The 13408-nt window shown below is 43.7% G+C and overlaps 1 protein-coding gene across 4 annotated transcripts in view; it reads left to right on the forward strand.

Moving 5' to 3' along the window:
* LDLRAD3 (low density lipoprotein receptor class A domain containing 3) overlaps nucleotides 1-13057 on the forward strand; it is a 249087-nt gene extending 236030 nt beyond the window's left edge. For all 4 annotated transcript variants that reach the window (XM_077463040.1, XM_077463022.1, XM_077463030.1 and 1 more), the window contains one exon: nucleotides 1346-13057. In XM_077463040.1, coding sequence (XP_077319166.1) covers nucleotides 1346-1583 — 238 coding nt within the window. In that variant the 3' untranslated portion in view covers nucleotides 1584-13057. The remainder of the gene's footprint in view (nucleotides 1-1345) is intronic.
* Nucleotides 13058-13408: the final 351 nt, after the last annotated feature.

Consider the following 13408-nt stretch of genomic DNA (forward strand, 5'->3'; position numbering starts at 1 on the left):
GTTTTAAACTTATTTTTTTTAACATTTCTTTAGTTACTTCCTAGTTTCTATTTCTTTAGTTACTTCCTGGTTTCTATGACTAGGCAGAGGCGATTAAGGGGGGATATGATTTCCATGTATAAATACATAAGGGGTCCATATAGTGAACTTGTTGAAATATTCACATTAAGGTCATAACAGAGGACAAGAGATTTCATCTTCAAATACAGAAAGTTTTCTTTACAGCAAGAGCTGTGAAAATGTGGAATAGACTTCCTTAAAGTGGTTGTACACCCTATACAACCACTTTTACGTACAGGTAAGCATATATTAAGGCTTACCCGTGGGTGGTGGAAATATCTCCTAGACCTCCACGGTTTAGGAGATATTTACAATAAAGCTGTGTGCCGATGTCTACGGCGCATGCTCACTTTAGAAAGGGCAGAACGTGCAGTTTCTAAAGGGGGGTCCTGTCGTAACTGACGGCTCCTGCACGCATACGCGGGAGTGACGTCACGTGACTCCGGCCAGACACAGAGTCGGAGTTCATGGCCCCGGAAGGAAGAGGGGTGAAGATGGACGCTCACTGCTAGTGGGGACAGCTGTGACATCGCAGGCTTCGGTTTCAAGTAAGTGACACATAATGGGCTATTTATGCGATGCATACTAGCCCGTTATGCTTTACCTTTGCAGGGAAATAAAGAGGAAGTAAACCCATCAGGTTTGCTTCCTCTTTAAGAGGTGGTTCTGGCAAGCTCAGTAGATTGCTTTAAAAAAGGCCTGGCTTCTTTACTAAATGTACATAATATAACTGGGTACTGACATTTATAGGTAAAGTTTATCCAGGGAATATCCGATTGCCTCTCAGGGGATCAGGAAGGAACTTTTTCCCTACTGGAGCAAATTGAATCGTGCTTGGCTGAGGGTGGGGGTTGCCTTTATCTGGATCAACTGTGGGTCTGGATCAATTGCGTATACCATATAGGATTTTATATTATCTTTTTCCCTTGTCGAACTAGATGGTACTGTCTTTGTAACTATGTCAAGATTGAAGCACCAGGTCGACTGAAAAACAATTACTTTTGATGGATTTTGTACTAAAGGGTGTTTTTATGTATTTGCCACAAAGAGGTTGAGTTACAAAAACTGGAAGGTGCAAAATGCTGATGCATGGTAACCAATCTGCTTCTGACTTCAGCTTGTTCAATTAGACTTTGACAAACAAAGCCGGAAGCTGATTGGCTTCTATGCAAAGCTGCACCAGATTGTTCACTCTCCGGTTTTAGTAAATCAACCCCAAACCGTCATCTCCTATATTTTGTGAGTAGTATTGTTCTAAATTGGACATTTTTTTTTCTTCTCTCAGCTCCCCTCCGCCTTGGTTCTCTCTGCCTCCACCTCCGTATCCCTCCGACATGGAATCTTACAGCCAGACGGAGCTGCCTCCATACCGGTCCCGAACAGGTAGCGTCAACAGCGCTGGTTCCACAGGAAACACTTTGGACAATGCAAGCAGCACTTGGGATTCCGCCAGCCCCGCCGAAGCACCGGAACCGGTGCAAACAGCCAGCGAGACTCAACTGAGCACAGTGCTGGAGGTCTAAGTTACTGAACAGACTCTGTCCGGTTACGTTTACACAGGCGTCGCAGGGAGATGGGTGTCTGGTCCTGATGCTAGCAGAGGGCTTCCTGAATTCAGAGGGTGTATTGAGACACATAATACAGGTTACACACAAGTGCTCAGTACAGAGTCTGCTTCACCGCGGGGGAAGAGCGTCTGCCGCACACAACAGGTTTCGACTCTTTGGTACCCATTTTTGTGGGCGACTCCCCCAGTGCCCACGTGTACCCAACCTTCGACTGTCATGGGTTGGTCTGTGGTATCTTGTTACCAGCAAATATTCCTCATATTTTTATAGAATCCAGATGTATATTTTTTTAGATTTCTTTTTTTTCCTTCTTTGTATTTGATATATATTTTTGTTTTTGCTACCACATATTCTTCGTGAAGCAATAAGGCACTTAAATAGTAGGGCAGAAGATCAACTTAGTTTGGATAGCTTCAAATTAAATGTAGAAAATTCCATTCCAGGCCAGTTCTACATACAAGGATTTTAGAAGGCCAAATTTACAACTTTTGTGTGTTTTTTTTTTTTTCACCTTGTTATGCATCTTTGTATAAACGCACATGCAGTAAAACGTGTTTATGATAAAGCTGAATTCAAGGCAGGTTAGTAAAATGAAAAAAAAAAAAAAACACCAAGTCATGCAGAAATGCATTCATGTAAAAGCAGCCAATGTAAATACAAAACTGAATTTAATTTGACATTGGACTTCTGCCTTCCCCTAACGAGGAATATATTGATAATAGGAGAGCGTAAAGTGACAGAGAGATGAACTCATCAGTTTGCTGCTTCTCTTTTCACTGACCAGATGATAATGAACTACTGGAGAATATAATATTTTTTTCTCCCGGGATTGTTGGGGAACACTGACCAGATGATAATGAACTACTGGAGAATATAATATTTTTTTCTCCCGGGATTGTTGGGGAACACTGACCAGATGATAATGAACTACTGGAGAATATAATATTTTTTTCTCCCGGGATTGCTGGGGAACACATCAGTCTTTTACAGCTGAGACCTCCCAAAAAAGAAGAGTAGGTAAAAGTATGCCAAGGACCAGTGGCGGCTGGTACTAAACTTTTTTGGGGGGGCAGCAAACAAACCCCCCCCCCAGGTCCGAACTCACCCCTCCACCGCCTCAACTTCCTTCGATTCTCCTCAAGGGTCTTCTATAGATCCGCCTCCTGCCTTGATTGGCCAGGAGGAGAACCTGGAAACCAATAGCGAACATTGATTTGCTAGTGTCACAAGTGGGTGGGTTCAGGACGCAATGCTCTGCGCCCCAAGCTCAACCTTTTTCAAGCCAATTAGAGCCTCTGGCTCTAATCCTGTGCTTCAGAAAAAATAAAAACTCATAGAAAGCTGTGAGTCCGGCACCCCACATGCAAACTAGGGAGGCTGTGCCCCTTATGGACTGGTCGTTGCAGCCAAGGGCCACCCTTAATAATTCTGGTATGACCGAATCACGTTATCTCATGTAGAACCATATGGCCCAAAATTGGGTTGGAAAGGATGAGCTCACACCTTGTTATGGTATAGGTGAACCGCAACCTTTTTTTTATAGGTATACCCTCTGATCTGAGCTGCATAAGGAGCTTAGAGAGCTGGGGGAGGAGAAACAGCGTCACACGGATCTTCCTAGTATATGGCTGTATGGCGGGGGAGCACAAGTCTGATCATTGGAGCAGAGTAGGATGAATTTCAAGCACACCTAGAAAACTGACCAGGCTGTGCTCTCATGCCTAGTTTGGTCAGTATTTAATAGAAAAGCAGAGGGACTGGCAGGAACACCAGGGATTTCACACGAAGTGAACAGGATGATTTTTCATACAAGTATATGGGACAGAAGGCGCAAAACAGGAATATGAAATGTTAGGTTGACATATTCTTTAAGAGTAGGCAGGGCAAAATGTTAATGCGAATAATGCCTTTGAGTGGTAATTAAACGGGGTGCTGGAGATTCCTGGCGAGGGTATAAAATAGAGGCCATCTTCCTACCAGTCAGATAAACCCTCAAAGCCCTAACCAGACCTAAGGCTAGGTTCACACTATCGCAGTTTCCCTACTGCCACGTTTGCATGAGCACAGCATTTGAATGGACGGCTGTACCGAAGGAAAGTACAGGGAAAAGGTTCCCGCACCTTTTCCATAATTGCAGCTGCAGGAGAACTGCATAGTGCTATGGAGCGTGGGAAAATGTGCTGCAGTTTTCAGTGCATGGGTGTGCCATTAATTAAGCATCTACTAACAAGTCTACTAACAGCCGCACATTTTTGCTGTGGGTGCAGCCCTGCACCTGCATAGATGTGAACCTTGCCTAAAGAATGGAGAGCAATCTTTATAGGATCTGACCAAGACTACCAAAGGAAGTTGAGGAAGAATCACTCCAGGGCCAATAAACCCTAATAAGCCACATCAGAGTCCTCTGTACACAGTCTACTTACCACAGTGGGTGATTCCTCAGTAGCCAAGATCTGGGAGGCCAATATGGCACTGAGCATAATGTTGACTGCTAGGGTGAATATTTACAATGTGGCGTCCACAATGACAGTGCCAGCAGCTTTACATATACAAATCATTAGCTTTTGGCCTTGTACACAAAGGAAGCAATCGGTTTTTTTTTTTCAAAGCATTTTTAAAGCTTTGAGCATCTTGGTTGAAGACTTTAAAGAAAACTTCAGTTTTAGTATGAAGTGCTTCCATTAAGATCTAGGTTTAGCCTCCCGAAACTGGAGCTGAATGGTGGTTTAAAAGCTTTAACAAAGCTGCTTGACAATTGCTGTATACATGGCCCATATACAAGCTGAAGGCTGCATGAACAAGGCCAAAGTCTTGATGCAGAAGAGCTGAAGAGCAGGACAGTAATCTAACCTTAGCTTGTTCAGTGCATGTAGGGGTGTAGCTACTAGATGGGTCTGTGCCATGTGTTTTTTAGCTCCTAGTGTGCAATTTCCTAGAGCAGGGGTCTCTAAACTTTCTAAACAAAGGGCCAGTTTACTGTCCTTCAGGCTTTAGGGGGGCTGCACTGTGGCCATGGCAGTAGAAAATGTCCTGGTGTCAGTGGGAGTAAAAAATGGCCCATCATTGGTATTAGGGGGAGTAATAGTGCCCTGTTGTTTGTATCAATGAGAGGAATAGTGCTTCATCATTGGTGTAGGTGGGAGGAATTGTGCTCCATCATTGGTGTCGGTGGGAGAACTGGTGCTCCATCATTGATGTTGGTGGGAAAAGTAGTGCTCCATCACTGGTGTCAGTGGGAGAAGTAGTGCTCCATCATTGGTGTCAGTGGAAGTAGTGCTCCATCATTGGTGTCGGTAGGAGAAGTAGTGCTCCATCATTGGTGTCGGTGAGAGAAGTAGTGCTCCATCATTGGTGTCGGTGGGAGAAGTAGTGCTCCATCATTGGTGTGGGTGGGAGAAGTAGTGCTCCATCATTGGTGTCGGTGGGAGAAGTAGTGCTCCATCATTGGTGTCAGTGGGAGAAGTAGTGCTCCATCGTTGGTGTCGGTGGGAGCAGCAGTGCTCCATCGTTGGTGTCGGTGGGAGCAGCAGTGCTCCATCGTTGGTGTCGGTGGGAGCAGCAGTGCTCCATCGTTGGTGTCGGTGGGAGCAGCAGTGCTCCATCGTTGGTGTCGGTGGGAGCAGCAGTGCTCCATCGTTGGTGTCGGTGGGAGAAGCAGTGCTCCATCGTTGGTGTCGGTGGGAGAAGTTGTGCTCCATCGTTGGTGTCGGTGGGAGAAGTAGTGCTCCATTGTTGGTGTCAGAGGGAGGAATAGTGACCCATCGTTGGTGCCAGTGGATGGAATAGTTCTTCATACAAGTGGGAGGCATAGTGCCCCAAGGACCAGAGAAAGGCAAGCAAGGAGCCACATCCAGCCCCGGGTTGCAGTTTGGAGACTACTGTCCTAGAGCCTATAACCACCTGTAGAAGACTGACTGTCCCCAGACAGAAAAAAGTCGCCGGGCGACAGTTTCTCCTGTGGGCATCCTCAATAGTCTGTATATGATTAATAGAATAAAGTTATTAAATACCTATGATAAATTTTCATTTTTGCTGTCTTGCTTTGCAATATTAGAATCGTAAAAAAAGGGGAGAAGTTTTGAGATCACAGAAAAATGATCATGGCATCTTTGTCACTGGTTTCCTTTGAACCTCTTTGGTTGATGGCAGCCTTTGCATGTGTTTTTTTTTTTCCTTTTTCTTTTGAAGCTTTGAATAGGATTTGGATAGAGACGCGACTAGTCAAAATGATCATACATGCACAAAACTAGAGATGCTGAAAAGAGGAGGAAAAAATTACATGAGAGCAAAAAAAAAAAGAAAGGCAAATTAATATTAACGCTTTGAGAAGCTCAGACTGCTCGAACTAATACAAATGTCGGAGCCTTGAAGCATTCAGAACAATAGGAAGTGCAGAATAAGGAGAGCAGTCAATAATGCCCTGCTGCACAAAGCCATCAATTGATGTTCCCATAATCCTCTGGGGCCATTCCTGCTATAAAAGATAATACAACTGTGAAGCACCAACGGATTGTATTTTTTTGCACCCTATGGAAACATTAATAAACTGTATCATAAGTCTTCCCAATGAAAAAAAAAAAAAAGGTAACAGTCCCGGTTTTAGAATGCCCCTAAACTCTCTTGCTGGTTTAAGTACAATCCCTGCGCTCTAAGGTCGGCCAGCCAAGCTGCAAAGCACACTGGAGGTTACATGCCAGTTTAAAAGGCAGCATTGTGGTTGTAAATAGCTTGAGGCGGCAGTAAAAAAAAGTTTTGCCTGCCTTAGTTGGGCCATTTTTTTCTGCTTTTGCTGCAGCACCCCTGAGGACTCTACAGCACCCCAGGGTGCACCCAGGGTACTGCGGAACCCTGGTTGAGAACCCTGCCCTATAGTACAAGAAACATAAGTTACACAGGTGGATTACACTATGGGAACAAATGTTTGTGAACACCAGCCTATTGCACCTGCACTATAGGGCAACAGTTTGGGGAAGGCCACTTTCAGTGGGACTGTGTCGATGTGCACAAAGTGGGCACCATATATACATGGATGAACTCTAGTGGCCTACACAGAGCACCAATCTCAACCATAATAAACACCATTTTTTTTTGTCCAACATTATCTGATGTAAATGCACTTATGGTCACATATTTCCATAGACACGTCTAAAGTCTTATGGAAAGCCATCCCAGAGGTGTACAGGCTGTAGAGGGGAAACTCCATAATAATGGCCAAGATTTTGGAATGAAAGGAGGTCATGGATGTGAGGATCAGGTGTCAATGAACTTTTGATCATATAGCGTACATATAAGTGAACTGTTGCAGTTTCTAAAGATCTCACAGACAACATAGCTTGGTTCTCAACCTCCACCGCAGCAAAAACTCCCCACCCAGTCTGCTGATATAGTTTTTGTTTTGTTTTTTATGAATACTTCATTGCATTAATTGGTGTTTTCTTCTATACCTGCCTAGAGTTTGGCTTTACGATAAACCTGTCAAGCCGCGTACACACGGGCGGACTGTATGGCCAACTTAGTCCGTCAGACAATCCGGCGGACAGTGCGTCCTACTTTCGAATGAATGGACTTGACCACATACGGATGAAAAACAGTCCGTCGAAAGTTTGCGTGATGACGTGTACAGCACGTACGACGGGACTAGAAATAGGAAGTCCAATACACAGTAATGCAACCTTTCGCCGTGTAAATCCTTTCTGAGCATGCGCCATACTTAGTCCGTCGAACTAGCCTACTCACGAGCGGATTGTCCGCTGAAACCAAAGTACGACGGACAATATTACGGAAATTCCGAAATACTTAGTCTGCCAGACTGCACGCTGAAAAAGTCCGCTGAAGCCCACACACGAGCGGACTGTCCGCTGAAATGTGTTTCGACGGACTAAGTTGGCCAGACAGTCCGCCCGTGTGTACGCGGCTTTAGGGTACAAATATCCCCAGAAATAAAATATGAAGCCAGACACAACAAGCCAGCTAGCATTTTCAGAGGTCAGCAATGGCTCTTCCATTGTTCTCAGGACAGGTTTTCTCTAACATGTACCTTTTTCTTAATTGCCATTGGTGGCCATTTTATGCACTCATAGGGGGAGATTTATTAAAACTGGAGCACTCAGAATCTGGTGCAGCTGTAGCCAATCGGCTTGAACTTGTCCAATTACGCTTTGACGATAACACCTGGAAGCTGATTGGTTTCTATGCAGAGCTGCACCAGGTTTTGCGGGCTCCAGTTATAGTAAATCTCCCCATAGAGTACTGTTGATTAGCCAGTTGTTTAGGAACTTGCAGCCCCAAAGCACTGGGTATTTGTCACAATGTCCATTTTGTTGGCTGGCCATTAAAGCCATTCTTTATGTATACTAAATTAATAAAAAAATTGCTTGCCATATCGGAAGCCATTTTGCTTGCCAGTTGTATTCATATGCAACCAGTATGAATTGGTAACCCCAGTCTCCACTTGGTTCTGACATCTGCACAGGAAGAATCAATTTGTGCTATGAACTGCTGAGAAATAAGGCATACTGGGTCAGACACATAGGAGCTTCTAAAGGCCATTCTCAAGACCCACCACAAGCAGATTCTCCCTTTCGTGTTTCATGGGGAAGATCAGACTGTACAATGAGAACAGTTTGGCCATATGCATAAAGAGGGAAGATACAAGGCAGCCATTCAGTGCCTCTTCATTCATATCTATCTAAATGTAGTAATGTGCATCATGTAATGCACTTTCACCTACACCAACACAATTTTAAAGTTTCAGTCCACCCAAAAGTCATCATCTTCCATTCATTGAAGAACCCAATCTCGTTATAGTGCCCACTGCAGGAGTAGGGCACTAGGTAAAAAAACAAAAGCCTCAGCCTAGGGGCAGCCCTTGCAGGTGACCAAAACCTCTCTTTGCTGGAGGTAGCTACATGTTTTGCCTAGCATCAAGGTGTTAGGACCCAAGTTCCCTGCTAGAGACTTTGGTCCCCTTTTGTTGCTGGGATTTTATTGAACCAGAAGCGGTTGCTGATGACGTCTTTCTGGTTCGCTTGTTGGTTTCCCAGTGCATCCTGGGATATCTCATACCTGCATTATCCCCAAAACAAAACCAAGCTAACGCTAAATAAAAGCCCCTCAAAAGCTTCAGGTGCTGTAAGTGAGCATTGTTATAGGCTTCTATCGGGGATTTGGAGATGCTGTAGAGCACCAAGAAAGTGACATGGGTTATAAATTTTGAAGCAAAGCACATGTGGACAGGACTGTAAGGTAACCATTTTATTTAGTGACAGGCGCTTTGATTGGCATGCCAATGTCACAACGTCAAATGCCACATTTTGAAGTGTAAACAAGCCCTTTTTTCCCCCAAAATATTTTTTTTCACTGTAGTACACCACGGCACTTTCACCTACTTTCACCTACACCAACACAATTTTTCACCTACACCAACACAATTTTTCACCTACACCAACACAATTTTGAAGCAAAGCACATGTGAACAGGACTGTAAAGTAACCATTTTATTTAGGGACAGGTGCTTTGATTGGCATGCCAATGTCACAACGTCAAATGCCACATTTTGAAGCAAGTGTAAACAAGCCCTTTTTTTCCCCAAAATATTTTTTTTCACTGTAGTACACCACGGCGATCTTTGCAGCCTATCCAGACAACCGTTCTGCATAAACCACCCCAGGGCTTTTTAGAGATAAAAAAAGAATTACACCTCAGGCCTTTAAGAGCTGCATGAAACTTTAAAAACAGCCTCAGTATACCGTTTCCTGCTGAGCCAATAGGTCGCCCTATGGCTGTGGTATATATGGTAGTTCTCGCTTAAGATACCAGTTGCTTTGATGTTGACTTTTTGGCTCGCTAGCATTTTACTGTTTAACTTGTCTGGTAACAAGCAACTCAGACCAGCCTGTGTGAGTGATTATTAGTTCTTTATTGCACTGCTATGTAGCAAAATCCTCACGGACATCCAACCTGAATGTCTCCTTTGTTGGTTTTATTAAAGCCGTATTCATCCTTTTTTGCACCTCAGAAAGTATGTCCTGCAAAGACTAATGCAACCTGGCACTGATCAAAGAGCCATCCCGTTCGAGAGCAGACTGAAAAAAGAACAAAATTAAGACTTGCGGGGACTATTGTGTAGCCACATGGACTGAACAGTATTGGATTTTGACATCTTGTGGTCTTCTCTTTTATTTGGCTACATTATATGTTAATTACTTCCCTGCTCAATAACATTTTTACGCTTCGTAAGGATGACGTTTCAGAGAAAGCATGACAAAAATTTCTCATCACCCCACCCTACTGTTGTTTTATGATTCCTTTGTGTGCAAAGCAAAGATAGGGAAGCCGCGGTAAGCCTACTGTGATGGAGCTTTTCCATCAAAGATGGTGTGCTACAGATTCCTGAGTCTTGTTCTGCAGATTTTTGTGTTTTAAAGGGGTTGTATGGTCAAACAATGGCAAAAATTATCAATTATTGGTATGTTAATGGACTGCAAAAAAACGCAGTTTAAAGTGGACCTGTCCTGTTTTAGGGTCCGCTGTGTAACCCGACCCATTTGCAGGTCTGCATCTGTATGATTTCCCACTAAGATGCCAGTTGCTGGGGTAAACACTAAGGCATTAGTCACATGATCAAGTTTTGGGGGCAGATGTCGCCTATACTTAAATTGCACCCTCTCCCAGCCTACACTCCTAAAATTATTAGTAGTAGAAGAAGCACTGTAATGCCGCGTACACACGACCGGACTTTTAGAGGGACTACGTTCCGACAGACTTTCGACGGAGTTCTGACGGACTTTCCGAATGAACGGACTTGGCCACACACAATCACACCAAAGTCCGACGGATTCGAACGCGATGACGTACGACCGGACTAGAATAAGGAAGTTCATAGCCAGTAGCCAATAGCTGCCCTCGCGTCGGTTTTTGTCCGTCGGACTAGCATACACACGAGCGGATTTCTCGGTAGGAACTGGGTCTGGCGGAGTTCCGGCGGAAAAATTTGAAACATGTTCCATTTCTAAAGTCTGTTGGATTTTTGCAAATCAAAAGTCCGCTGCAGCCCAAACACGATCGAATGGTCTGCCGGAATTGTTCCGTCAGACCTTTGATGTTGAAAAGTCCAGTCGTGTGTACGCGGCATTAGGCCTTTTCTGCAGCTCCTGCTGATGACCATCACTTGGTCAAATTGTAAAGAGTAGTGGTCATATGATCTGTGCTGAACATGGGACTGCCTTGCAGGGAGAACCAGCCAGTTGGGGACTCTACGGTCCCTTCTGAGAGCCCATGACTAGCACTTTTGAATTTCATCAAATAACCGTCACCGGTATAGGTAAATATACCTTTCTTTTTATATAATTAGTACGACTGGGAGGGGGTCCTTAACACAATATATATTATAATTGGAGTTTTCTATTAACCTCAGCCAGTTGCCTGTGCCTCACATGGTCCGAGCTGCAGTTGGCTCAAACACAATGATTCTTGAGCCAGAAAAAAAAAAACACATTGTCAGCACAAAATACAATTTTTTTTAGACCTGACTGCAGTTTTACTGTGTGTTCAGAGGTTTAGGTCCAATTAAAGTTGAACCTTGAGTCTTGCACTGTTGTAAAGGCTGGTCACAGTGTGTATTAGAAAGTTGCAGCAGATAAAGCCCGCCTCATTTCCTGGCTGGAGACCATCCAGCATCATCTAGCCTTCTCCAGCCTTTACTGCCCCTAGCGTGCCCCTTTCAATCAATGGATCTCAGTCCTTTTCATTATGGAGGATCAGCATCACAAGTGAGTGTTGACTAGGATAGTCTGCATGCAAAAGCTTTAAAAACACAATCTCCTGCACTTGAGTGTGGTGCTGGGGATCTAATAGACTCTACTTTTGAGGTTGGTGGTTTGAGCACTCACACGCCTTGTAGCCAACCTGGGACTATGGATATGCCTTCTCATGCAGCACTATAAAACAAAGGGTGCACAAGCCTAGCGCATTACCAAAATACACTGTTTATTGATGAATAAAAGCAATTATTATACTCACAAACAATTCAAGTAGATAACCATATCAAAGGACCAAGATCAACCGTCTCCAAAACTATGCATATCCTATCTCGCAGGAAGACGCCTTTTGCACTTCAATAGAATTACTTGTTTTGAGGGGTGATCCCTCTTTCTCAGAGCCTTTCTGTGCCCCTCGAAACATGTAAAGCCTTATGAAATGCAAGAGTATTCTTCCTGTGTGTTGAACTATGCATAGTCAGTCTGCATGCAATGCTGACTCCTCCTGACTCGCACTTACCTATTAAGGCATCTTAATAATTACATAACTCCTATCAAGCCTATAGGCCCAAGAGGCAAGCCCACTGCTTATATCAGGCCTGAGGGCTCTTGGGAGGAGTACTAAGACAGGGTGCTGTGATGTTTTCATGCACATCATGCTTCTGGCTCCTTCCACCCTCCTTTTTTTCCTTTTAGCTTCTAGAAGCAACTCTGTTAGCCTGTGTGTCCATGTATATTTGGGTGTTTACAGGCATATTTACAGAGGAGCATTGACAGGCTGAATAAAAAAAAAATTAAAAGAACATTTTTGAGAGGAGCTTTCTGGCAGAAAAAATGCTTGACATGCAGAAACGCAGCCTTTATGCATGTTCAGGGTTTTAAAGTGTAAATTGATTATTGATTATAATAAAAAATGAGCAAAGGGAAATGTTTTGGAAAAAAATTGCTTGCAAACGCCCTTGCGATACAAGCCATTATGAGTGTTTTTGTTTTTTTCTGCCATTTTTTTCAGGCCTCTAGTGTACATGGACCCAAAAAAGCCCACCCTTGCCTATACTACCAGACTGCCCTCGACAACGTTATTATTGCTAAAAAGCCAAAGTAGCACAAAAAACAGGAAAAGATGTATGATGCAACAGGCAAAACTACAGTCTGTGCAGAGAATTGGCACAGAGACCAGCCAATAGTGTTTGAGTTTGGGTGGGGAGCTCTATTTCCAGGTTATATGCAAGTTGTTCATTGTGCGTTTGGTTCTTGTAGAGTTTGCCTCTAAAAGACTGTAAATAGAAGCCAGCATCCATGTCTTTTATTTCCAAGCAGACTTCTATATGCTTCTTCTTGTACACACTTTGTATTCGACTGGCACTCAAATCACGAGTGAAAATGAAGTATTCATCCTGACACAACCCTTTCAAGCGTACCTGTTATAAGCTATGTAAGCAGCCATCTTGTCTGAAGAACCTACACCCGCCTCGGTGATCTCACTCCCTCCTGGCAGAATTATGGTTCCACCTACAAAATGGCTGCTTCCAAGATTTTATGCTACTGTCGTGTTGTCTCTTATGTACATTAATGAAAATGTTTTTGCAAAGTGCCTTGTTCATTCAAACAAGAGATACTTATAGACTGTACAACCAATCTATATGTACAATGAAAACAATCTTTCCAAAATGGTGTGTGAGTGATATTTGTAATATCTACCGATTTTGTTTTTGGTTGGAACTCTTTAAAAGGAACCTATTGTTGGGGGGGGGGGGGGGGGACAATGGCACAGGGAACAAAATACTTTTGTGTCATTTTTGATGATCGGCAGTCACAATAATAAACTAGACCATGGTCCCTGGCCAGGTACACTTGTCCTGTCCGGGTGCAGTTTAGGGAGGGGTGGTGTTACATTTTAAAGAAGAAACGTTGAATTACTATATAGAAAAAGAAGCAAATCTCCCCCACTCCAAACTCAATTGTTCCCTCAAACTGGGCACTGTATTGGTGCAGGCACAGGAGCCCATCGACACTCCATGT

Source organism: Lithobates pipiens, unplaced genomic scaffold (genome assembly GCF_037356315.1).
Source record: "Lithobates pipiens isolate NorthernLeopardFrog02 unplaced genomic scaffold, aLitPip1_a1.2 Scaffold_10, whole genome shotgun sequence".
Taxonomy (NCBI): domain Eukaryota; kingdom Metazoa; phylum Chordata; class Amphibia; order Anura; family Ranidae; genus Lithobates; species Lithobates pipiens.